The following is a 27,189-nucleotide window of genomic DNA, read 5'->3' as shown; positions in this document are numbered from 1 at the left end:
AGGATAATTTGGGTGAGTTGACAAACCTCGGTTGCAATATCCAGTGGAGACCTTCCAGCGGTGAGAGGGATGATACCTCTTATAACTGAAAATCACTTGTCACAAGTCGGCTTCAATGAAGTTACTGTGAAAAGCCCCTAGTCGCCCCATTCCGGCGCCTGTTCGGGGAGGCTGGTACAGGAATTCTGTGCCACCCCACGGCTGGAAGGTGTTTGCTGTCCGAGAACTGGAGTCGCACTTTATGGTGATGCCCCTCGTGCCCAAACAGCCTGCTGCTTCCGCACGGAGATGGCAACTCAGTAAGGTGGCAGAGGAGCTGCCTGGTATAAAAATCCTGTAAGGATGGCACTTCCTGCAAGGTTGGTGGGGGGGGGGGGGGGGGAGAAGGATCCGGGATCTGGAGTGCAGAGTTGGCAGGTGGCGTTGAAGAAGAGGGCAACTGCAGAGTAGACCGAGAAAACCGAGGGGGGGAGGGAGCAGATCAAAGAGAAAGAGTCAGGCGGAGAGGTGAGAGTTTGAACCAGGGAAAACATTTTAAAGAAAATATAACTATACTTGGAAGAGAACAGAAATAACTAGAGACCAAGATACAAGGTAAAAATATCTTTAATTTACTAGAATGTATTTGTTTGCTGCAGTGTTAAGAGGGAGGTCGTTACACCAGGTAACAGCTCACAGTGCAATCCGAGAATCAAATGCGTCTCCCCCCCCTCCCCAAAAAGGGTCAGACATTCATTCCCCTCCTTGTACAGCGGCACAAAGCCTGGTCCCCAGTGAACATTTGCAGCGAAGCTGCCACTTACCAGCTGAAGACCCTCATTATGAGACCCCCCCCACCCCGAAATCTGCTCTGCTTCATGTCACCCCCCATGGCAGCAGCATCAGAACAATCCCCCCATATATAGAAATAACACATTTGTAACAACAGTTGGCAGAACCTTTCTGCTGCTTGAAGGTTTGGGGACATTGTTTGGGGGGGGGGGGGGGGGGGGGGATGGGGGATGAAGGGAGGGTGGTCTGGGGAACAGGAGGACCCCCACCATTCTCCAACTAGCTGGACCTCTGACTCGGAGAGGCTGGTATGTCTTGCGCTGGGAGATCGTTCTCGGCGTTGTTGCTGCCCTCGCCCTGCTCCTCCTCGTCCTGGGGGTACAGGTCTGGGTAGCGCTGCATGCACTCCTGCATCGTTCGAAACTGGTCCAGGCAATCTGACCCTTTCACCTCTTCCTTGCTATAGTGGAAACAGGAGAAGGCAGACTTAAACTGTTCCCCACAGGGACCGCTCGCCATTCCGCCCAGGCAGGGACAGTTCCAGTTGATGTCCCCATTTGGTAAGATCAAACCTGCAAACATATTTTATGAAACGGGTTAAAAAGAGAATGAGGAATGATCCCACTCATCACCAATGTGTGCAGGCGTGATGTGCTGAATGGCCTCGTTCTGTGCTACATCCCGTCACCCATGTGGCGAGCCTGACAAAGGGGGTGTATTTTCAGATGTGACGTTAAACCAAGGCTGCTGTCTGCCCTCCCTCCTTCCTGGAAGTGAAAGCTCTCACGGCCAGTAAGGACTCGAGGGATTGCTCCCCCGTGCCCACCCATCACCCTCATAAAAATCAGATCATCTGGTCACGACCACAATAGCTTTGTGGGATCTTTCTGTGCACATATTGCCTGCCGTATTTTTAATTTCCCGCATTACCAATTGAGAGAATAACTTCATTCGCAATGTAACACTTTGGAATTTCCACAGGTTGAAAAGGCTGCTGCACAAAACAGGTCCTTCTTGGTCATTTTTCACTTCAGAGCAGGGAAGGTTGACCGGAATGTTAACGGATGCTCCAAATCAAGAGGGATTTTGATAGAATAAAATTGAGAAAACTGTTTTCGATGGCTGGGAAAATTGGTAAAAATCAGCAGAAAGCAATGTTACTAGAACGAGAGCAGGAATGAGGAATTTTAGATACAAGGAACGTTTGGAGAAATTGGGCTTGTTGTCCTGGGAGCAGAGAAGATTAAGCAGTAACCTTATTGAGGTGTTCACAATTCTGAACAATTTTGACAGGGTAAAGAAGGATCTCCTGTTTCCACTGGTTAGAATGTCAGTGACTGGGGGGGGGGGCAGTCACAATTTCAAGATGGGTCGGTGAGAGAGCTCGGTGTGTGATGAGGAGAAACGTCTTTACTCCGAGAGTTGTTGGGATTTGGAATGCGCTGCCTGGGAGAGTGGTGGAGGTGGATTCCACAGGAGGTTTCAAAAGAGAGCTGGGTATATATTTGAAAGTGATGAATTCAGAGGGCTAGGGAGATAGGGCGGGGGAATGGGCTCTTTTAGATTTGTATTTGTCACATGTAGAGGTACAACGAAAAGTATTGTTCTGTGTACAGTCCACAGATCGTCCCATACATGAAAAAACATAGGACATACGATAAATACGCAATGTAAATACATAGGCACAGGCATCGGGTGAAGCATACGGTTGAGTCTGTTCGTGAGTGTTCTCAGACTTCTGTATCTCCTGCCCGATGGAAGAAGTTGGAAGAGTGAGTAAGCCGGGTGGGAGGGATCTTTGATTATGCTGCCCGCTTTCCCCAGGCAGCGGGAGGTGTAGATGGAGTCAATGGATGGGAGGTGGTGCAGACACGAAGGGCAGAAAGGCCCCCCTTCTGTGCTGTAAATAACAACAAAAATAACAACAAATGGCAAATAACGAGAATTCCTCTGACCCAGCGAGGCGCTGTGACCTGGAAGGTGCTGTCCTCTGACACAGCGAGGCGCTGTGACCTGGAAGGTGCTGTCCTCCGACCCAGCGAGGCGCTGTGACCTGGAAGGTGCTGTCCTCTGACCCAGCGAGGCGCTGTGACCTGGAAGGTGCTGTCCTCTGACCCAGCGAGGCGCTGTGACCTGGAAGGTGCTGTCCTCTGACACAGCGAGGCGCTGTGACCTGGAAGGTGCTGTCCTCCGACCCAGCGAGGCGCTGTGACCTGGAAGGTGCTGTCCTCTGACCCAGCGAGGCGCTGTGACCTGGAAGGTGCTGTCCTCCGACCCAGCGAGGCGCTGTGACCTGGAAGGTGCTGTCCTCCGACCCAGCGAGGCGCTGTGACCTGGAAGGTGCTGTCCTCCGACCCAGCGAGGCGCTGTGACCTGGAAGGTGCTGTCCTCTGACCCAGCGAGGCGCTGTGACCTGGAAGGTGCTGTCCTCTGACACAGCGAGGCACTGTGACCTGGACACAGCGAGGCGCTGTGACCTGGAAGGTGCTGTCCTCTGACACAGCGAGGCGCTGTGACCTGGACACAGTGAGGCGCTGTGACCTGGAAGGTGCTGTCCTCTGACCCAGCGAGGCGCTGTGACCTGGAAGGTGCTGTCCTCTGACCCAGCGAGGCGCTGTGATCTGGACACAGCGAGGCGCTGTGACCTGGAAGGTGCTGAAAGGGCGGTGGAAGCAGATTCAATAATAACTTTCAAAAGGGAATTGGGGAAATACTCAGGGCTATGGGGAAAGAGAATGGGTGCGGGATTACTACTTGGCTAGCTCTTTCAGAGTTGGCCGAATGGTTGATAAGCAGCCGGCAAACCACAGTCAGATCAAACAAAAAGCCAGAAAGCTGTCGGCTTCTGTAAAGAACCCAGGAAGGGTGAACAGGACCCTCGGTCTAATTTGCAGATATTGCGGAGTTAACTGGGGCGGCAGCAGGGAATTACCACATCAGGCCCTAGCAGGAAGAGGTGGGGAGTTTGTGTGTGTGTGTGTGTGTGTGTGTGTGTGTGTGTGGGGGGGGGGGGGGGGGCGGAATCAGAGTTCTCATTCCTGCTCACTGTTCAAGGGCAGCGAGACTGGCGACCAACGTGGGGCTCAGCTGCGATGGCTCCCACCATCCGCTGGCCTGCTGGAATTCCTGGCCCCGTGAATCTGTTCTGCTTCTCGATCAGACCATGGCCGGTTGGTGCTCAACTCCATTCGCCTGCCTTGGTGAGAAAGGGAGATAACGAGAAAGACAGAGTGTGGGAGATAGAAAGGAAAATGGGGAGGGAATCAAGTGGAGCGTGCAGGAGGGGGCTGGAGAGAGAGGGGAAGGCGGAGCAAGAGGGATGGAAACCATATGCTGGAGTTACCAGTGACACCTAAATCCTGTCAATGAACAAATGAAAGGGGGGGGGGAAAAGGGAAAGAGCTGGATATAGAAAAGAGGGTTTGGGATGCGAGAGATAGAATGAGAAAGTATAACAAAGATATAGAGCATCCAGTATGTTACGATTAGGTCAACTGGGGTGGGGGTGGGTGTGGGGAGGGGGGAATTAGAGGGTTCTGGCTTCAAAATTTAAATACGCTCGAGATGAGAAGATGCTCAGGGACACAGTGGTTACATTTCGATCAGTCAAAGGTAAACAGCACACATTCCTTCCAAGAATTTGAACACTCGCCTGGCTGACTGTCACTGAGTTACACACTGCAGGTTCGGACTGGATGATGATCACACATGTATATGAAAGGTTAACTGGAGCAGCTTCTGTTTTGTGGGGCAGGAACTGGCTTGTTCTCCTTCCACATTCCAGCCTGGAGTTCGAATGCGAGAAGGAGGCCAGACAGTAAGACAGAAATCAGGGTAAAGACAGGGAACGTTTAAATCGAGTGCAGGAAGTGATGCTTCAGACGGTCAAACCCTGTGGGTAATGTGAGGTAATGCATTTTGGAAGGTCTAATGCAGGTAGGGAATATACAGTGAATGGTAGAACCCTCAAGAGTATTGAAAGTCAAAGAGATCTAGGAGTACAGGTCCACAGGTCATTGAAAGGGGCAACACAGGTGGAGAAGGTAGTCAAGAAGGCATACGGCATGCTTGCCTTCATTGGCCGGGGCATTGAGTATAAGAATTGGCAAGTCATGTTGCAGCTGTATAGAACCTTAGTTAGGCCACACTTGGAGTATAGTGTTCAATTCTGGTCGCCACACTACCAGAAGGATGTGGAGGCTTTAGAGAGGGTGCAGAAGAGATTTACCAGGATGTTGCCTGGTATGGAGGGCATTAGCAGGTTGGATGAACTCGGTTTGTTCTCACTGGAAAGACAGAGGTTGAGGGGCGACCTGATAGAGGTCTACAAAATTATGAGGGGCACAGACAGAGTTTTTTTGGTTTCCTACTGCTCGGCTTCGCTTTGTAGCCCGTTATGTTGTTTAGGCCTTGCCACAACCGACGAGAGTCCGTGTTGTTAGTGTGACTCTAGCTTAGTCTGGTATTGTCTCTCGACGTCCCTGATGGCTTTTCAGAGGTCGTATCTAGATTTCTACAGTAACTGACTTCATCAGTAAGTGTGTCGGAGACTGTGTGCCAAAGAAGCAAATCCGCGTGTTTCCCAACCGGAAACCCGGGATGAACAGGAATATCCACTGCTTGCTGAAGTCTCGGTCTGAGGCATTTAAGTCAGGCGACCCTGACCTATACAAGAAAGCCAGATATGATCTAAGGAGATCCATCAAAGATGCCAAAAGACAGTCCCGGACCAAGCTCGAGTCCCAGGCCAGCCACACGGACCCCCGCTGTCCATGGCAAGGTCTGCAAGACATAACGGGCTACAAGATGAAGGCATGTAAAATCGCCGGCTCCAACGCACCCCTCCCTGATGAGCTCAACGCATTCTATGCACGCTTTGAACAAGAGGTCAGCGAGAGCGAGCCCTCCACCCCAGAAGCCGCGGATGAACTTGTATCTGAGATCACCATTGCAGAGCAGCCTTCTCAAAGGTCAACCCTCGGAAAGCCACTGGCCCGGATGGGGTACCCGGACAAGCACTCGGGTCTTGCGCGGATCAGCTGGCGGGGGTTTTCGCAGACTTCTTCAACCTCTCTTTATAACAATCTGAGGTCCCTTTCTGCTTCAAGAAGACGACCATCATCCCTGTCCCAAAATAAAGTCAAGCAGCGTGCCTTAATGGCTATCGCCCAGTGGCTCTGACATCCATCATCATGAAGTGCTTCGAAAGGTTAGTCATGGCACAAATCAACTCCAGCCTCCCGGATTGCCTTGGTCCACCACAGTTCGCCTACCGCTGCAACAGGTCCACAGCAGACGCCATCTCCATGGCCCTACACTCTACCCTGGAACACCTAGATAACAAAGACACCTATGTCAGAATCCTATTTACCGACTACAGCTCAGTCTTCAACACCATCATTCCTACGAAACTCATCTCCAAACTCCGTGGCCTTGGCCTCGGCTCCTCCCTCTGTGACTGGATCCTGAACTTTCTAACCCACAGGCCACAATCAGTAAAGATAGACAACAACAACTCCTCCACGATCATCCTCAACACCGGTGCCCCACAAGGCTGTGTCCTCAGCCCCCTACTATACTCCTTATACACCTATGACCGTGTGGCCAAATTCCTCTCCAACTCGATTTTCAAATTTGCTGATGACACCACCGTAGTGGGTCGGATTTCAAACAATGACGAGACAGAGCACAGGAATGAGACAGAGAATCTGGTGAACTGGTGCGACGACAATAATCTCTCCCTCAATGTCAACAAAACGAAGGAGATTGTCATCGACTTCAGGAAGCGTAGTGGAGAACATGCCCCTGTCAACTTCAATGGGAACCAAGTAGAAAGGGTCGAGAGCTTCAAGTTTTTAGGTGTACAGATCACCAACAGCCTGTCCTGCTCCCCCCATTGCCGACACTATAGTGAAGAAAGCCCACCAACGACTCTACTTTCTCAGAAGACGGAGGAAATTTGGCATGTCAGCTACGACCCTCACCAACTTCTACAGATGCACCATAGAAAGCATTCTTTCTGGTTGTATCACAGCTGGGTATGGATCCTGCTCTGCCCAAGACTGCAGGAAACTACAAAAGGTCGTGAATGTAGCCCAGTCCATCACACAAACCAGCCTCCCATCCATTGACTCTATCTATAATTCCCGCTGCCTCAGAAAGGCAGCCAGCATAATTAAGGACCCCCACGCACCCCGGACATACTCTCTTCCACCTTCTTCCATCAGGAAAAAGATACCAAAGTTTGAGGTCACGTACCAACCGACTCAATCACAGCTTCTTCCTGACTGCCATCAGACTTTTGAATGGACCTACCTCGTATTAAGTTGATCTTTTCTCTACACCTTGCTATAACTGTAACATTATATTCTGCAGTCTCTCCTTCCTTCCCTATGTACGGTGCATTGTTTGTACAGCATGCAAGAAACAATACTTTTCACTGTATACTGATACATGTGACAATAATAAATCAAATCAAAGCAGATAAGGGAACAACTGTGAAAAGGGAGGTGGTCCATTCAGGACTGAGGGTGTTGTACCTAAATGCGCGCAGTATACGGAACACGTAAGTGAGCTTGTCACACACATTGAAATTGGCCGGTACGATGTTGTGGGCATCACAGACGTGGCTGCGAGGGAATCAAGGCTGGGATCTAAATATCCAAGGATATGTGTCCTATCAAAAGGACAGGCAGATGGGCAAAGGAGGAGTGTTTGCATTGTAAGGAATAAAGTTAAATCGATAGCAAGGAGCGATACAGGATCAGAAGGCATACAATCTCTGTGGGTAGAGTTGAGGAATCGCAAAGGTAAAAAGACCCTGGTTGGAGTTATGTACAGACCCCCTAGCAGTAGGCAGGGTGTGGGGCAGAAAATAATTCAGGAGATAGAAGAGGCAATATTACAATAATCATGGGGGACTTCAATATGCAGGTGGACTGGAAAAATCAGGTTGGTCGTGGATCCCAAGAAAAGCAATTCATGGAATGTCGGAGAGATGGTTTTTTTGAGCAGCTTTGTGGTAGAACCCACTAGGGAACAGGTAATTCTGGATTTGGTGATTATAATAGAAACAGAAAATAGGAGGTCGCCATTCGGCCCTTCGAGCCTGCTCCGCCATTCATTATGATTATCGCTGATCATCCAACTCACTAACACCTAATCCCACTTTCCCCCTATCCTGAGATCCCCTTCGCCCTGAGTGCGATATCGAACTGCTTCATGAAAACATACAATGTTTTGGACTCAGCTACGACCTGTGATAATGAATTCCAGAGGCTGACCACTCGCTGGGTGAAGACATTGCTCCTCATCTCTGTCCTAAATGGTCTACCCCGTATCCTCAGACTGTGCCTCCTGGTTCTGGACACCCCCACCATCGGGAACATCCTGTTTGCATCAACCTTTTCTAGTCCTGTTAAGAATTTTTAAAGTTTTTATAAAATTCCTCCCTCATTCTTCTGAACTATAACAAATCCAATAATGAGGCAGACTTGATTAAGGAACTTTAGGAGAAGGAACCCTGAGGGAGCAGTGACCACAATATGATAGAATTTACCCTGCAGTTTGAGAGGGAGAAGCTGCAATCAGATGTAACGGTATTACTATTAAATAAGAGTAACTACAAAGACATGAGGGAGGAGCTGGCCAGAGTTGATTGGAGAAGGAGCCTAGCAGGGAAGACAGTGGAACAGCAATGGCAGGAGTTTTGGGGGGTTATTCGGGAGGCACAACAGAAATTCATCCCAAGGAGGAGGAAACATGCTAAGAGGAGGACAAGGCATCCATAGCTGACAAGGGATGTCAAGGACAGCATAAAAGCAAACAAAAAAGCATACAAAGTGGCAAGGATTAGTGGGAAGCCAGAGCATTGGGAAGCCTTTAAAAGCGAGCAGAGGACAATTAAAAAAGCAGTAAGGGGGGAAGAAGTGAAATACGAGTGCAAGCTACCTAGTAATATAAAAGAAGATTGCAAGAGTTTTTTCAATGTATAAAAGGTAAGAGACAGACAAAAATAAATATTGGACCACTGGAAAATGTGGCTGGAGAAGTAATAATAGGAAACAAAGAAATGGAAGAGGAAGACCCCAGTAACTTCAAGAGTAAGGGGGCAGAGGTGTGAAGTAGCAATCACTACGGACAAGCTGCTGAAGAAACGGAAAGGTCTGATGTGGATAAATCACCCGGACCGAACGCCAGGATTCTGAAGGAGGTAGCGGAGGAAGGATTGGTGATGGTCTTTCAGGAATCACTGGAGTCAGGGAGGGTCCCAGCGGACTGGAAAGTGGCTCATGTAACATCGCTGTTTAAGAAGGGAGGGAGACAGAAGATGGATGGCTAGCCTTATTATGATCATTGGTAAGATTTTAGAGTTCATTATTTAGGATGAGATTGCGGAGTACTGGAAGTGGATGGTAAAATATAGCTGAGTCAGCACAGATTCATCAGGGGAAGGTCATGCCTGACAAATCTGGTTCGAGTTCTTTGAGGAGGTAACGGGGCATTGAGACAAGGAAGACTGAGTGGACGTGATTTATTTAGATTTCCAGAAGGCCTTTGACAAGGTGCCGCATAGGAGACTGTTAAATAAGTTAAGAGCCCATGGTGTTCAGGGTAAGATCCGGGCATGGATAGAGGATTGGCTGACTGGCAGAAGGCAGAGAGTGGGGATAAAGGGGTCATTTTCAGGATGGCAGCCGGTGACCAGTGGTGTGCCTCAGGGGTCTGTGCTGGGACCACAACGTTTCACAATATACATTAATGATCTGGAAGAAGGAACTGAAGGCACTGTTGCTAAGTTTGCAGATGATACAAAGATCTGTAGAGGGACAGGTAGTATTGAGGAAGCAAGGGGGCTGCAGAAGGATTTGGACAGGCTAGGAGAGTGGGCAATGAAGTGGCAAATGAAATACAATGTGGAAAAGTGTGAGGTTATGCACTTTGGAAGGAGGAATGGAGGCATAGACTATTTTCTAAATGAGAAAAGGCTTTGGAAATCTGAAACACAACAGGACTTGTAAGTCCGAGTTCAGGATTCTGTTAAGGTCAACATGCAGGTTCAGTCGGCAGTTCGGAAGGCAAATACACTGTTAGCATTCATGTCGAGAGGGTTAGAATATGCTGTCTGAGAGAGTTAGCTGCTGGGTTTCCGACATTACAACAGTGAGCACCGTCAGCATTCTCACGGAGGCCAACATCCACGGCAACGAAACACCGGCCACGCTCGATCAGGGCCACCAGGGAGGGGGGCACGCCGCCCACCTGCCCGACACCCGAGACAAGCACTCTACTCGGTGCTTTGACAAGGCAAGCGGGTCCTAGGAGGGAAGAGGAAATACTTCAAGGACACCCTCAAAGCCTCCATGAAGAAGGAGCAGCATCCCCAAAACCACCCGAAGGGAAGGAAAAGAATTTGGGAAGGTGCTAAATGCCCCGCGCTCATTGCCAAGAGAAAGCTGAAGGCAGGATTGACAGCGAAAGAAGCGCTTGGCAACCGAGGCACCCCACCTACCCACTCCGCCACCCACCCCACTGCCCTGCCAACCACCCTCTCCGTCAACCACCCACACACCGCCAACCACCCACCCACCCACTCGCTCCGCCAACCACCGTCTGTCCCACCTGCGAGAGAGTGTAGATCACTGGGGGTGAACCCTGGGCTCTCCTGCACAATAGAGCCATGGGATCGTTCATGGCCACCTTGAAGGCAGATCGGGCCTCGGTTTAACACCTCACCCAAAAGACAGACCTCTGACACTCCCTCTGTGCTGCACCAGGAATTTAAATCGAGATTATAGCTTCAATTCCATGCATTGGGACTCAAATCCACAAACCACAGAGCTACAGGTGACATGGGCCTTTTCCAGACAGAAAGAAAAGTGATAATCTCCACAATCTGCACCAGGCTCAGCTCTCGATCCGGATCACATATGGATAGGAGCGGGGGATATAATAATAGAGGGGCTGATTCAGCACGGTGGGCTAAATCGCTGGCTTTTAAGGCAGACCCAGGCAGGCCAGCAGCGCGGGTTCAATTCCCGCATCAGCCTCCCCGAACAGGTGCCGGAACGTGGCGACTAGGGGCTTTTCACAGTAACTTCATTTGAAGCCTACTTGTGACAATAAGCGATTTTCATTTTGGGGCAGCATTGTGGATAGTACAATTGCTTCACAGCTCCAGGGTCCCAGGTTCGATTCCGGCTTGGGTCACTGTCTGTGCGGAGTCTGCACGTCCTCCCCGTGTCTGCGTGGGTTTCCTCTGGTTTCCTCCCACAGTCCAAAGATGTGCAGGTTAGGTGGATTGGCCATAATAAATTGCCCTTAGTGTCCAAAATTGCCCTTAATGTTGGGTGGGGTTACTGGGTAATGGGGATAGGGGGGAGGTGTTGACCTTGGGTGGGGTGCTCTTTCCAAGAGTCGATGGGCCGAATGGCCTCCTTCTGCACTGTGAATTCTATGATAATAAAACAGGCCTTTGCTGCCATCTTGTGGCCAGCAATATGCTGCGGTGCGCCCATATTTAAAATTACTTACTTTAATTACTGAGAACGAACAACTATTTTTGATGAGAGGTCACAGATCGGAAACATTGGGGGTGATTTAATGCTGCGTTGCACTTAAGCGAGAGCATGACAATGCCGTTAAATCGCAGGAGAGATCAAAACCGAGAACCTCACCACGCGGTGACTGTTTCTGATCGAACCTTTCATAGAATTTACAGAGCAGAAGGAGGCCATTCGGCCCATCGAGTCTACACCGGCTCTTGCAAAGAGCACCCTACCTAAACCCAAGCCTCCACCCTATCCCCGTAACCCAGCAACCCCATCTAACCCAAGGGCAATTTATCATGGCCAATCCACCTAACCTGCACGTCTTTGGACTATGGGAGGAAACCGGAGCACCCGGAGGAAACCCACGCAGACACGGGGAGGACGTGCAGACTCCGCACAGACAGTGACCCAAGCTGGGAATCGAACCTGGGACTCGAGTTGTGAAGCCCTGCCCCACGCCCCGAGGACCCGCGCCCCGAGGGACCCGGACCCGCGACCCGAGGGACCCGGACCCGCGACCCGAGGGACCCGGACCCGCGACCCGAGGGACCCGGACCCGCGACCCGAGGGACCCGGCCCCGCGCCCCGAGGGACCCGGCCCCACGCCCCGAGGACCCGGCCCCACGCTCCGAGGACCCCGCCCCACGCCCCGAGGACCACGCCCCGAGGACCCGGCCCCACGCTCCGAGGACCCGGCCCCACGCCCCGAGGGCCCGGCCCCACGCCCCGAGGGCCCGGCCCCACGCCCCGAGGGCCCGGCCCCACGCCCCGAGGGCCCGGCCCCACGCCCCGAGGGCCCGGCCCCACGCCCCGAGGGCCCGGCCCCACGCCCCGAGGACCCGGCCCCACGCCCCGAGGACCCGGCCCCACGCCCCGAGGACCCGGCCCCACGCCCCGAGGACCCGGCCCCACGCCCCGAGGACCCGGCCCCACGCCCCGAGCGCCCAGCCCCGCCCCATGGGCCCCACCCCACGCCCCGAGGACCCCGCCCCACAACCCGAGGACCCCGCCCCACAATCCGAGTACCGCGCCCCGAGGACCGGCCCCACGCCGGAGGACCAGGACCCCGCCCCACACCCCGGGGACCCGGCCCCACGCCCCGAGGACCCCGCCCCACAACCCGAGGACCCCGCCCCACAATCCGAGTACCGCGCCCCGAGGACCGGCCCCACGCCTGAGGACCAGGACCCCGCCCCACGGGTCCCGCCGCACAACCCATGTACCCCGCCCCACGCCACGAGGACCCGGCCCCCACGCCCCGAGGGCCCGGCCCCACGCCCCGAGCGCCCAGCCCCGCCCCATGGGCTCCACCCCATGCCCCGAGGACTCAGCCGCCCATCAGGACAGGGAGGGACCCAGGGGGGTAGGCCGCTGACGGCTCAGGGTGTTCAGGCATTGTTGGTCTTTCGAACAGATGACAGACAGTGTGCGCCGCGGGACGTTCCGCCTCAACAAGAGGACGGTGCAGCACCTGTGTCACGTGGTGGCCATGAAGGTCACCGCAGCCATAAACCTCGACACCTCAGGATCATTCCAGGGATCGAGCGGGGATTTGTACGGCATCTCACACGCAAGTACACCCGTGAGGTCACGGGTGCCCTGTTTGCCCGGGCAGCTGATGATATAGCTCGTCCCCGGGGCGTGGGGGCCGGGTCCTCGTCCCCGGGGCGTGGGGGCCGGGTCCTCGTCCCCGGGGCGTGGGGGCCGGGTCCTCGTCCCCGGGGCGTGGGGGCCGGGTCCTCGTCCCCGGGGCGTGGGGGCCGGGTCCTCGTCCCCGGGCGGCTGGATCTTGGGGATATGGGTTATCCGCTGAGACCTGGTTAATGATGTGAAAACCCGATACAACGAGGCCCATGTGGCCACCTCTCAAAAGGGGTTCCGCTGTCTCAGCACTCTGGTGGTGCCCTGGAGTACGCCTCCCCAGAGGGTCGCCCGCTTTGTGGTGGTCAGCTGTGTCCTCCACAACCGGGCACAGCAGCTGGGCGACGTGCTGGATGTGGAGTGGGAAGAATCTGCGGTCGGAGGAGAACGTGCTGGATCAGGAGAGCTGGAGGACAAGCCCAGGGAGGATCCGCAGGACCATCCGGAGAATGGAGTTCAGGCGGATCTTCCTCACCCGCTTCACATAGGACCTGGCCTTGTCCGTCATTGCCCCTCTCCCCAACCCCCACCCCAACTTCACCATCCACCCTCCTTCCCCCTCATCCGTTCCAACTCTCGCAGGGTCTGTGTAACATCACTCCAGGGTAATGGCACTGTCAGCGGGTCACGGTCAAGGGCAGGGTGATGACAACCTACAGAACGCTGGTGTTCCTCAGTCCATTGTCTGACCCCTGCCTGTCTGCTGAGTACTCATCACACCCAATACCTACTCAAGGCGGGCCGGGGTGTGAATGGGGGTGGGTTCAGGACCTCCCTGCCCGGGGAGATGGGCAGGGAATCAGGGCTCGGCCTGCATTGCGGAGGAAAGTGCCAGCGGCGTCGTATGGCCAAGGTCAACAGATTTTAATTATTTCCAGAAGTGGCCCCACCTGCCCCAGTCTCCCGATGGTGTCGCCGCACTGTCCCCACCCCTCCCAGATCCTTTTCACCTCTACCCCACCCTTCCCACGCCCAACACTATCCCCTTCACCCCACCACCTCTTACCCCCAGTGCCCTCCAGTTGACCTTCGGTGGCACTGGGTGCCAGTCCTCCTGGTCACACTCCCAGAGGTGATGAGCGCTGCCACTTCCTCCCTGGCTGCCCTGTGGCTGACCCTCAGAGACCCTCGGGGGAACTGGACATCCAGTCTGACCTCGGCCACTTCGCGTTGCCTGCCCAGGTCGACCTCCCCGAATGGTGGGGCTCGTTGTCTCGGTGACATGGCTGGGAGCCGTGTGCGACCGGCTGTGCAGGAGGTTTCAGTGCTGCTCTCCCGGAGGAGAGTAGCGGGGGGCTGGCGAGCGCCGGCCCAGCGAATCAGCCGGCGGGACCATGATTTGCTGCGTAAAGCCTATGGGGCCTCGTTAAGTGGACTAATTAACGTGTTATCGCGGTGAGGGTCTCGCCAGGCCGAGCGGCAGGAGATTCGCGGACGTTCCCAATCGCTACAACACTTTGAATCTTTTTGGTTAAATCGTGCCCATTGGCTCGTCTCTCTCTCCACAGACCCTACCAAACCGGTGGAGATTGCCCAGCATTTTATTTCAGATTTCCAGCATCTGCAGGATTTTTTTTTTTGTTTTGGAAAATTGAAGTTATCTTCAGCACTTAAAAAATTACACCTTAATTACTGAGGTAACGTTGCTTCCTCAACAAATGCTACCACATATTCTGAACTGGACGAGCCATAGAAATACTGTGGCTGTAAGAGCAGGGCAGAGGCGAGATTCCTGCAGGGGGTAACTCACCTCCTGACCCCCCACAGTCTGTCCACCATCTATAAGGCACAAGTCAGGAGTGTGATGGAATACTCTCCACTTGCCTGGATGAGCGCAGCTCCATCAACACAAGAAGCTCGACACCATCCAGGACAAAGCAGCTGCTTGATTGCTCCCTCTTCCGACAAACATTCAAACCCTCCACCACCAACGAACAGTGACAGCCGTGTGTCCCGTCTACAAGATGCACTGCAGGAACTCACCAAGATTCCAGAGACAGGACCTTCCAAACCCACAACCACTACCATCTAGAAGGACAGGAGCAGCAGATACCTGGGAACCCCACCACCTGGAGGTTCCCCTCCAAGTCACTCACCACCCTGACTGGGAAATATATCACCGTTCCTTCACTGTCGCTGGGGCGACATCCTGGAACTCCCTCCCTAACAGCACTGCAGTTGTACCTACATTCCACCCCACCTGCACTCTACCCTGGAACACCTAGATAACAAAGACACCTATGTCAGACTCCTATTTATCGACTATAGCTCAGCCTTCAACACCATCATTCCTACAAAACTCATCTCCAAACTCCGTGGCCTTGACCTCGGCTCCTCCCTCTGTGACTGGATCCTGAACTTTCTAACCCACAGGCCACAGTCAGTAAAGATAGACAACAACACCTCCTCCACAATCATCCTCAACACCGGTGCCCCACAAGGCTGTGTCCTCAGCCCCCTACTATACTCCTTGTACACCTATGACTGTGTGGCCAAATTCCCCTCCAACTCGATTTTCAAATTTGCTGATGACACCACCGTAGTGGGTCGGATTTCAAACAATGACGAGACAGAGCACAGGAATGAGACAGAGAATCTGGTGAACTGGTGCGACGACAATAATCTCTCCCTCAATGTCAACAAAACGAAGGAGATTGTCATCGATTTCAGGAAGCGTAGTGGAGAACATGCCCCTGTCTACAATGGGAACAAAGTAGAAAGGGTCAAGAGCTTCACGTTTTTAGGTGTACAGATCACCAACAGCCTGTCCTGCTCCCCCCATTGCCGACACTATAGTTAAGAAAGCCCACCAACGACTCTACTTTCTCAGAAGACTAAGGAAATTTGGCATGTCAGCTACGACCCTCACCAACTTCTACAGATGCACCATAGAAAGCATTCTTTCTGGTTGTATCACAGCTGGGTACGGATCCTGCTCTGCCCAAGACCGCAGGAAACTACAAAAGGTTGTGAATGTAGCCCAGTCCATCAGGCAAACCAGCCTCCCATCCATTGACTCTATCTATAATTCCCACTGCCTCGGAAAGGCAGCCAGCATAATTAAGGACCCCACGCACCCCGGACATACTCTCTTCCACCTTCTTCCGTCAGGAAAAAGATACCAAAGTTTGAGGTCACGTACCAACCGACTCAAGAACAGCTTCTTCCCTACTGCCATCAGACTTTTGAATGGACCGACCTCGTATTAAGTTGATCTTTTCTCTACACCTTGCTATAACTGTAACATTATATTCTGCAGTCTCTCCTTCCTTCCCTCTGTACGGGATGCATTGTTTGTACAGCATGCAAGAAACAGCACTTTTCACTGTACACTAATACATGTGACAATAATAAATCAAATCAAATTAAAATCACATGGACTGCAGAGGTTCAAGAAGGCAAATCACCACCATCTTGACAAGGGCAAATAGGGATGGGCAATAAGTGTTGGCCTAGCCAGTGAAATCATGCCCAGTGAAAGAATAAAAATATTTTTAAAACGGGTGATCATCTCCATCCCTATTGCAGGATGTTCCTGTGAACAGAATTGCTACTTAATCACCCTTCATATAATATTCACAGGGCCAGGCATGGATAATGTGCTCTCCAAACTGTCCCTCTCAAACATCCCCAGGGCAGGTACAGCACAGGGTTAGATGCAGAGTAAAACTCCCTCTACACTGTCCCCATCAAACACTCCCAGGACAGTTACAGCACGGGGTTAGATACAGAGTAAAGCTCCCTCTACACTGTCCCCATCAAACACTCCCAGGACAGGGACAGCACAGGGTTAGATGCAGAGTAAAACTCCCTCTACACTGTCCCCATCAAACACTCCCAGGACAGTTACAGCACGGGGTTAGATACAGAGTAAAGCTCCCTCTACACTGTCCCCATCAAACACTCCCAGGACAGGGACAGCACGGGGTTAGATACACAGTAAAGCTCCCTCTGCACTGTCCTCATCAAACACTCCCAGGGCAGGTACAGCACAGGGTTAGATGCAGAGTAAAACTCCCTCTACACTGTCCCCATCAAACACTCCCAGGACAGGTACAGCACAGGGTTAGATACAGAGTAAAGCTCCCTCTACACTGTCCCCATCAAACACTCCCAGGACAGGGACAGCACGGGGTTAGATACACAGTAAAGCTCCCTCTGCACTGTCCTCATCAAACACTCCCAGGGCAGGTACAGCACAGGGTTAGATACAGAGTAAAGCTCCTTCTACACTGTCCCCATCAAACACTCCCAGGACAGGTACAGCACAGGGTTAGATACAGAGTAAAGCTCCCTCTACACTGTCCCCATCAAACACTCCCAGGACAGGTACAGCACGGGGTTAGATACAGAGTAAAGCTCCCTCTACACTGTCCCTCTCAAACATTCCCAGGTCAAATGGCCTCCTTCTCTATTGTAAGATTCTACGAAGCTGTGAGCTGGGATGAGGACAATGATGAGCCCACAAACAATAATCACCATAATCGGTTGTTAGCTTTACAATATTGGACATTGGGGATAACAACGTCGCTCACATCAACATTGGAGCGTTTACTTACAGGAGTCTTGCGAGTAAGGCAGATGAGTTGAGGGTGTTGATTAAGACATGGGAGTCTGGTATCATTGGTCTCACAGAGACATGGCTGAGGGAGGGGCAGGACTGACAGCTCAATATTCCAGAGTACAGAATCAGGGGGGGCATGGCGGATGTCAAAGAGGAGGTGGTGTTACAATATTGATCAAGGAGTCAATTACTGCAGGAAGGAGGGATGATATCTTACAGGGATCCACAAATGAGGCCATATGGTTAGAGTTTAGAAACAAAAAGGAGGCAATCACGTTGCTATGACTGTCCTCGGGACCGCCAGTCGGGGAGAGATAGTCGGCAGATAGGGAGGCAAATCTCAGGGAAATTATAGAACCCCAACAGTGCAGAAGGAGGCCATTCAGCCCATCGAGTCTGCACCGGCCCTTGCTTCAATAGAGCACCCTACCCAGGCCCAATCACCCACCCCATCCCCATAACCCAACCTAACCATTGGGTAATTTATCATGGCCAATCCACCTAACCTGCACGTCTTTGGACTGTGGGAGGAAACCGGAGCACCCGGAGGAAACCCACGCAGACACAGGGAGAATGTGCAGACTCCGCACAGACAGTGACCCAAACCGGGAATCGAACCTGGGACCCTGGAGCTGTGAGGCTAAGAATAATAGGGTAATAATATTAGGGAATTTCAACTTTCCCAATATTAACTGGGTGTTTGTTCCAGAGGGATCGCTGCTGGGTCCCTTGCTGTTTGCAGTGTACACTAATGGCTGCGAGGTTTGCTAGTGTCACATAGGAGGGTTTAAACTAGTCTGGCCAGGGGGGTGGGTACCGCAGCAATAGGTCAGAAGGTGAAAGCATTGAGGGAGAACTAGGGAATAGGTCGACGCTACCACCAAGAAAGCACAACAGCGCCTATACTTCCTCAGGAAATTAAGGAAATTCGGCATGTCCACATTAACCCTTACCAACTTTTACAGATGCACCATAGAAAGCATCCTATCGGGCTGCATCACAGCCTGGTATGGCAACTGCTCGGCCCAGGACCGCAAGAAACTTCAGAGAGTCGTGAACACCGCCCAGTCCATCACACAAACCTGCCTCCTATCCATTGACTCCATCTACACCTCCCGCTGCCTGGGGAAAGCGGGAAGTATAATCAAAGACCCCTCCCACCCGGCTTACTCACTCTTCCAGATTCTTCCATCGGGCAGGAGATACAGAAGTCTGAGAACACGCACGGACAGACTCAAAAACAGCTTCTTCCCCGCTGTCACCAGACTCCTAAATGACCCTCTTATGGACTGACCTCATTAACACTACACCCTCTATGCTTCATCCGATGCCAGTGCTTATGTAGTTACATTGTATATGTTGTGTTGCCCTATTATGTATTTTCTTTTATTCCCTTTTCTTCTCATGTAATTAATGATCTGTTGAGCTGCTCGCAGAAAAATACTTTTCACTGTACCTCGGTACACGTGACAATTAACAAATCCAATCCAATCGAATCCAATAGGGCCAGTATGGCTCTGAGGAAGAGCAGATAGGGAGATGTTGCTAAAAACAGCGGGTCTGGTGGCCTGAAGTGCATATGTTTTAATGCAAGAAGTATTACGGGTAAGGCAGATGAACGTAGAGCTTGGATTAGTACTTGGAACTATGATGTTGTTGCCATTACAAAGACCTGGTTGAGGGAAGGTCAGGATTGGCAGCTAAACGTTCCAGGATTTAGATGTTTCAGGCGGGATAGAGGGGATGTAAAAGGGGTGGAGGAGTTGCGCTACTGGTTAGGGAGAATATCACAGCTGTACTACGGGAGCCATGATGTGGAGATGCCGGCGTTGGACTGGGGTGAGCACAGTGAGAAGTCTTACAACACCAGGTTAAAGTCCAACAGGTTTGTTTCAAACACTAGCTTTCGGAGCACTGCTCCTTCCTCAGGTGAATGAAGAGGCAGGTTCCAGAAACATATATGTAGACAAATTCAAAGATGCAAGACAATGCTTGGAATGCGAGCATTAGCAGGTGATTAAATCTTTACAGATCCAGAGATGGGGTAACTCCAGGTTAAAGAGGTGTGAATTGTCTCAAGCCAGGACAGTTGGTAGGATTTCGCAAGCCCAGGCCAGATGGTGGGGGATGAAAGTAATGCAACATGAATCCCAGGTCCCGGTTGAGGCTGCACTCATGTGTGCGGAACTTGGCTATAAGTTTCTGCTCGGCGATTCTGCGTTGTCGCGGGTCCTGAAGGCCGCCTTGGAGAACGCTTACCCGGAGATCAGAGGCTGAATGCCCTTGACTGCTGAAGTGTTCCCCGACTGGAAGGGAACATTCCTGCCTGGCGATTGTCGCACGATGTCTGTTCATTCATTGTCGCAGCGTCTGCATGGTCTCGCCAATGTACCACGCTTCGGGACATCCTTTCCTGCAGCGTATGAGGTAGACAACGTTGGCCGAGTCGCATGACCATGTACCACGTACCTGGTGGGTGGTGTTCTCACGTGTAATGGTGGTATCCATGTCGATGATCTGGCACGTCTTGCAGAGATTGCCATGGCAGGGTTGTGTGGTGTCGTGGTCACTGTTCTGAAGACTGGGTAGTTTGCTGCAAACAATGGTTTGTTTGAGGTTGCACGATTGTTTGAAGGCAAGTAGTGGGGGGGTGGGGATGACCTTGCGACAACGAATGAACGGACATCGTGCGAAAATCACCAGGCAGGAATGTTCCCTTCCAATCGGGGAACACTTCAGCAGTCAAGGGCATTCAGCCTCTGATCTCCGGCTAAGCGTTCTCCAAGGCGGCCTTCAGGACGCGCGACAACGCAGAATCGCCGAGCAGAAGCTTATAGCCAAGTTCCGCACACGAGTGCAGCCTCAACCGGGACCTGGGATTCATGTCGCATTACATTCATCCCCCACCATCTGGCCTGGGCTTGTGAAATCCTACCAACTGTCCTGGCTTGAGACAATTCACACCTCTTTAACCTGGAGTTACCCCATCTCTGGATCTGTAAAGATTTAATCACCTGCTAATGCTCGCACTCCAAGCATTGTTTGGCATCTTTGAATTTGTCGATATATATGTTTCTGGAACATACCTCTTCATTCACCTGAGGAAGGAGCAGCGCTCCGAAAGCTAGTGATTCGAAACAAACCTGTTGGACTTTAACCTGGTGTTGCAAGGCTTCTTACTGTACTACGGGAGGACACCACAGAGGGCAGTGAGGCTATACGGGTAGAGATCAGGAATAAGAAGGGTGCAGTCACAATGTTGGGGGTATACTACAGGCCTCCCAACAGCCAGCGGGAGATAGAGGAGCAGATAGGTAGACAGATTTTGGAAACGAATAAAAACAACAGGGTTGTGGTGATGGGAGACTTCAACTTCCCCAATATTGACTGGGACTCACTTAGTGCTAGGGGCTTAGACGGGGCAGAGTTTGTAAGGAGCATCTAGGAGGGCTTCTTAAAACAATATGTAGACAGTCCAACTCGGGAAGGGGCTGTACTGGACCTGGTATTGGGGAATGAGCCCGGCCAGGTGGTAGAAGTTTCAGTAGGGGAGCATTTCGGGAACAGTGACCACAATTCAGTAAGTTTTAAAGTGCTGCTGGACAAGGATAAGAGTGGTCCTCGGGTGAATGTGCTAAATTGGGGGAAGGCAAATTATAACAATATTAGGCAGGAACTGAAGAACCTAGATTGGGGGAGGATGTTTGGGGGTAAATCAACATCTGACATGTGGGAGGCTTTCAAATGTCAGTTGAAAGGAATTCAGGACCGGCTTGTTCCTGTGCGGAAGGATGATAAATACGGCAAATTTCGGGAACCTTGGATAACAAGAGATATTGTAGGCCTCATCAAAAAGAAAAAGGAGGCATTTGTCAGGGCTAGCAGGCTGGGAACAGACGAAGCGTATGTGGAATATAAGGAAAGTAGGAAGGAACTTAAGCAAGGAGTCAGGAGGGCTAGAAGGGGTCACGAAAAGTCATTGGCAAATAGGGTTAAGGAAAATCCCAAGGCTTTTTACACGTACATAAAAAGCAAGAGGGTAGCCAGGGAAAGGGTTGGCCCACTGAAGGATAGGCAAGGGAATCTATGTGTGGAGCCAGAGGAAATGGGCGAGGTACTAAATGAATACTTTGCATCAGTATTCACCAAAGAGAAGGAATTGGTGGATGTTGAGTCTGGAGAAGGGTGTGTAGATAGCCTGGGTCACAGTGAGATCCAAAAAGACGAGGTGTTGGGCATCTTAAAAAATATTAAGGTAGATAAGTCCCCAGGCCTGATGGGATCTACCCCAGAATACTGAAGGAGGCTGGAGAGGAAATTGCTGAGGCCTTGACAGAAATCTTTGGATCCTCGCTGTCTTCAGGTGATGTCCTGGAGGACTGGAGAATAGCCAATGTTGTTCCTTTGTTTAAGAAGGGTAGCAAGGATAATCCAGGGAACTACAGGCCAGTGAGCCTTACGTCAGTGGTAGGGAAATTACTGGAGAGAATTCTTCGAGACAGGATCTGCTCCCATTTGGAAGCAAATGCACGTATTAGTGAGAAGCAGCATGGATTTGTGAAGGGGAGGTCAGGTTGTGTCTCACTAACTTGATAGGGTTTTTCGAACAGGTCACAAAGATGATTGATGCAGGTAGGGCAATGGATGTTGTCTATATGGACTTCAGTAAGGCCTTTGACAAGGTCCCTCATGGTAGACTAGTACAAAAGGTGAAGTCACACGGGATCAGGGGTGAGCTGGCAAGGTGGATACAGAACTGGCTAGGTCATATCAGGCAGAGAGTAGCAATGGAAGGGTGCTTTTCTAATTGGAGGGCTGTGACTAGTGGTGTTCCGCAGGGATCAGTGCTGGGACCTTTGCTGTTCTATATAAATGATTTGGAGGAAAATGTAACTGGTCTGATTAGTAAGTTTGCAGACGACACAAAGGTTGGTGGAATTATGGATAGCGATGAGAACTGTCAGAGGATACAGCAGGATTTAGATTGTTTGGAGACTTGGGCGGAGAGATGGCAGATGGAGTTTAATCCGGACAAATGTGAGGTAATGCATTTTGGAAGGTCTAATGCAGGTAGGGAATATACAGTGAATGGTAGAACCCTCAAGAGTATTGAAAGTCAGAGAGATCTAGGTGTACAGGTCCACAGGTCACTGAAAGGGGCAACACAGGTGGAGAAGGTAGTCAAGAAGGCATACGGCATGCTTGCCTTCATTGGCCGGGGCATTGAGTATAAGAATTGGCAAGTCATGTTGCAGCTGTATAGAACCTTAGTTAGGCCACGCTTGGAGTATAGTGTTTAACTCTGGTCGCCACACTACCAGAAGGATGTGGAGGCTTTAGAGAGGGTGCAGAAGAGATTTACCAGAATGTTGCCTGGTATGGAGGGCATTAGCTATGAGGAGCAGTTGAATAAACTCGGTTTGTTCTCACTGGAACGACGGACGTTGAGGGCGACCTGATAGAGGTCTACAAAATTATGAGGGGCATAGACAGAGTGGATAGTCAGAGGCTTTTCCCCAGGGTAGAGGGGTCAATTACTAGCAGGCATAGGTTTAAGGTGCGAGGGGCAAGGTTTAGAGCAGATGTACAATGCAAGTTTTTTTTACACAGAGGATAGTGGGTGCCTGGAACTCGCTACCGGAGGAGGTGGTGGAAGCAGGGACGATAGTGACATTTAAGGGGCATCTTGACAAATACATGAATAGGATGGGAATAGAGGGATACGGACCCAGAAAGTGTAGAAGATTGTAGTTTAGTCGGGCAGCATGGTCGGCACGGGCTTGGAGGGCCGAAGGGCCTGTTCCTGTGCTGTACTTTTTTTTGTTCTATTAATGATCTGGACGCAAGTGTGGGAGGTTTGATCAGTAAGTTCGCAGATGACACTAAAATTGGTGGTGTAATAAACAGTGGGAAGAAAGCCTTAGATTGCAGGACGATACAGACGGGCTGGTTAGACGGGCAGAACAGGCAAATAGAATTCAACCCTGAAAAGTGTGAGGTGAAGCATTTTGGGAGGATTAACAAGGTGGGGGAATATAGAATGAATGGTTGGACCCGAGGAAGTAGAGGACAAGGGACCTTGGTGTGAATGTCGATAGGTCCCTGAAGGCAGCAGGACAGGTAGATAAGGAGGTTAAGATGGGCTTTGGGATACTTGCCTTTAATAGCCAAGGCATTGAATACAAGAGCAGGGAGGTTATGATGTAGCTGTACAAAACACTGGTTAGGCCGCAGTGAGAGTACTGTGTGAGATTCTGGTCGCCACTCTATAGGAGGGATGTGATTGCTCTGGAGAGGGTGCAGAGGAGATTCAACAGGATGCTGCCTGGGCTGGAGCGTTTCAGCTATGGGAGAGGCTGGTTAGGCTAGGGTTGTTTTCCCTGGAGCAGAGATGTGCATACAATTATGAGGGATGTAGAGAGGGTGGATTGACCCCTCCCCCTTCGCAGAGGGGTCAATAACCAGGGGACACAGATTTAAGGTCAGGGGCAGGAGATGTGAGGAAAAACCTTTTGGCCCAGAGGGTGGTTGAAAACTCACTGCCTGAAAGGGTGGTGGAGGCGGGAACCTTCACAAGAGTTAAGAAGTATTTAGTTGAGCTTCTGAAATGTCGTAACATAGAAGGTTACGTACAAAGTGCTGGAAAACGGAATTAGAGTTTATTGGTGCATGATGGCTGGGGGATGGGCCGAAGGGCTTTATTCGGTGCTCTAAATCTCTATGACCAGGACGCGTTGGCCAAGGATCGGGTGTTCATTTATATAGCAACTGTGATGTAGTCAAACGCCTCAAAGTGCTCCACGGGAGTGTAAATTAGACAAGATCTGACAGTAAGCCACGTAAGGGGGTATTAGGACCCCCTTACATGGGGACGGCACAGTAGCACAGTGGTTAGCACAGTTGCTTCACAGCACCAGGGTCCCAGGTTCGATTCCCCGCTGGGTCACTGTGCGGAGTCTGCACGTTCTCCCCGTGTCTGCGTGGGTTTCCTCCGGGTGCTCCGGTTTCCTCCCACAGATAAAAGATGCGCAGGTTAGGTGGATTGGCCGTGATAAATTGCCCTCAGTGACCACAAAAGGTTAGGAGGCGTTATTGGGTTATGGGGATAGGGTGGAAGTGAGGGCTTAAGTGGGTCGGTGCAGACTCGATGGGCCTTCTGCACTGTATATTCTATGTTCTATGTTCTTAGGACAGGTGATCAGAAGTTTGGTTAAAGAAGTGGGTAGAAGTACATCCTTAAAGGAGGACAGAGAGGCAGAGAGGTTTAGAGAGGGAGTTCTCGAGCTCAGGAACCAGGCAGCTGAAGGCACAGCCGCTAATGGTGGAGTGAAGGGGGTGGAGGGATGCAGTCTGGGATACGGAACGGACTGACTGATTGGCCACTGCTAGAGCTCACAGAGATCCTGTTATAGACAGCCACTCACAAACACTCACCATGGTCTTCGTAAGGGTCATTGGGATCGTCTGCTATTAATTCAGCACTGCTGGGAGCCTCGTGGTCTTCCTTAGTGACGAAAATGACCTTGTCTTTGCCTGAAAGACATCAATTAAACAGGTGGAATTTAAAGGTATTCTCAGTGACCATGAAACTATCAATGACTGTCACCGGAGAACACCATCTGGTTCACTAATACCATTCAGGAAGGAAATCTGCCGTGCTTACCTGGTCTGGCCTGCATGTGATTCCAGACTCTTAGCTGCTCTCGAGACAACTAGATATGTGCAACAAATTGGCCAGGTCAGGAACATCCAATCTCAGGAATGAGAAAGAAAACTCTCTATAGTTTCGGTTTGGTAGAATTTACAATGCAGAATGAGGCCGTTCAGCCCATCGAGTCTGATTCCCCCCCTTCCATATCCCTCGATCCCTTTCGGCCCCCCAGAGCTATACACCAAATTCCTTCTGGAAAATCACACCAACACTTTGGCCTCAACTACTTTCTGTGGGAGTGAATTCCCACAGATTCCTCCACTCTCTGGATGAAGAAAATTTCTCCTCACCTCAGTCCTAAAAGGTTTACCCCTTATCCTCAAACTATGACCCCTAGTTCTGGTCTCGCCCGCCATTGGGAACATTCTTTCTGATCCTACCCTGTCGAATCCTGTTAGAATTTTGTAACTTTCTATGAGATCCCCTCGCACTCTTCTCAACTCCAATGAATTTAATCCTAACTGACTCAGTCCTCTCCTCATTTGATTCCTCCGCCACCCCAGGAATCAGCCGGGTAAAACCTTCGCTGCTCTCCCTCCAATAGCAAGAACATCCTTCCTCAGATAAGGAGACCAAAACTGCCCACAAATACTCCAGGTGTGGCCTCACCAATGCCCGATACAATTGCAGCAACACATCCCTGCTCCTGTCCTCGAAACCTCTCGCAATGAAGGCCAACATACCATTTCCCTTCTTCCCTGCCTGCTGTACCTGCTCGCTTACTTTCAGCGACTGATGCACGAGGTCTCGCTGAGTATGCGCCTCTCTCAATTTACACCCATTCACATAATAATCTGCCTTCCTATTTTTGCTACCGAAGGTAAATAATCTTTATAGTCACAAGTAGGTTTACATTAACACTGCAATGAAGTTACTGTGAAAAGCCACTAGTCGCCACATTCCAGCGCCTGTTCGGGTACACAGAGGGAGAATCAGAATTCTCAGCTGGAACGGGAATTGAACCCGCGTTGCTGGCAGTTTTCTGCATCGCAAACCAGCTGTCTAGCCCACTGAGCTAAACCATCCCCGAGCAGATAGCTACATCTGCCATGCATGTGCCCACTGACTCAGCCTGTCCAAATCCTGCTGAAGCATCTCTGCATTCTCCTCGCAGCTGACCCCCGCCCTCCCAGCTGACCCCCGCCCTCCCAGCTGACCCCCGCCCTCCCAGCTCACCCCCCCCCCGCCCCCCTCCCAGCTCACCCCCGCCCTCCCAGCTGACCCCCGCCCTCCCAGCTGACCCCCGCCCTCCCAGCTGACCCCCGCCCTCCCAGCTCACCCCGCCCTCCCAGCTCACCCCCGCCCTCCCAGCTCACCCCCGCCCTCCCAGCTCACCCCCACCCTCCAGCTCACCCCCACCCTCCCAGCTCACCCCCGCCCTCCCAGCTCACCCCGCCCTCCCAGCTCACCCCCCGCCCTCCCAGCTCACCCCCCCCCGCCCTCCCAGCTCACCCCCGCCCTCCCAGCTCACCCCCCGCCCTCCCAGCTCACCCCCGCCCTCCCAGCTCACCCCCGCCCTCCAAGCTCACCCCCGCCCTCCAGCTCACCCACAGCCTCCCAGCTCACCCCCGCCTCCCAGCTCACCCCCGCCCCTCCAGCTCACCCCCCGCCCACGCCAACTTTGTATCATCTGCAAATTTGGAGATAATAAATCATGAACATGGTGAACAGTTGGGGTCCTGGCACAGACCCCTGCGGTACCCCTCTTGTCACTGTCTGCCAATCAGAAAAAGGCCTATTTATCCCAACTTTTTGCTTCCTGTCTGCGGACCAGCTTTCTATCCATCTCAAGACATTACCTGAAACCATTTAACTTTACACAGTAATCTGCTATGTGAGACCTTGTCAAAAACCTTCTGAAAGTCCTAGTTTGAGAAAGTGTAATAGATAGGACAGGCACTAGCATCCTGTTAGTGGAAAAGAGCATTTGAGTAGCTACAGCATAGCAGCAG

General features: G+C 51.7%; 1 protein-coding gene across 1 annotated transcript in view; it reads right to left on the bottom strand.

Annotated features, from left to right (window-relative positions):
* Nucleotides 1-590: 590 nt before the first annotated feature.
* Nucleotides 591-27,189, bottom strand: part of LOC140387647 (mitochondrial intermembrane space import and assembly protein 40-like) — a 29,364-nt gene continuing 2,765 nt past the window's right edge. Inside the window, exons 2-3 of the mRNA XM_072470844.1 lie at nt 24,961-25,059; nt 591-1,343 (exon numbers count right to left, since the gene is read on the bottom strand). Of these exons, the coding sequence (XP_072326945.1) occupies nt 1,051-1,343; nt 24,961-25,059 (392 nt within the window). The 3' untranslated portion in view covers nt 591-1,050. The remainder of the gene's footprint in view (nt 1,344-24,960; nt 25,060-27,189) is intronic.

Source organism: Scyliorhinus torazame, chromosome 13 (assembly GCF_047496885.1).
Source record: "Scyliorhinus torazame isolate Kashiwa2021f chromosome 13, sScyTor2.1, whole genome shotgun sequence".
Taxonomy (NCBI): Eukaryota; Metazoa; Chordata; class Chondrichthyes; order Carcharhiniformes; family Scyliorhinidae; genus Scyliorhinus; species Scyliorhinus torazame.
The sequence above is the reverse complement of the archived record's forward strand: the minus strand, read 5'-3'. Positions and strand labels throughout refer to the sequence as shown.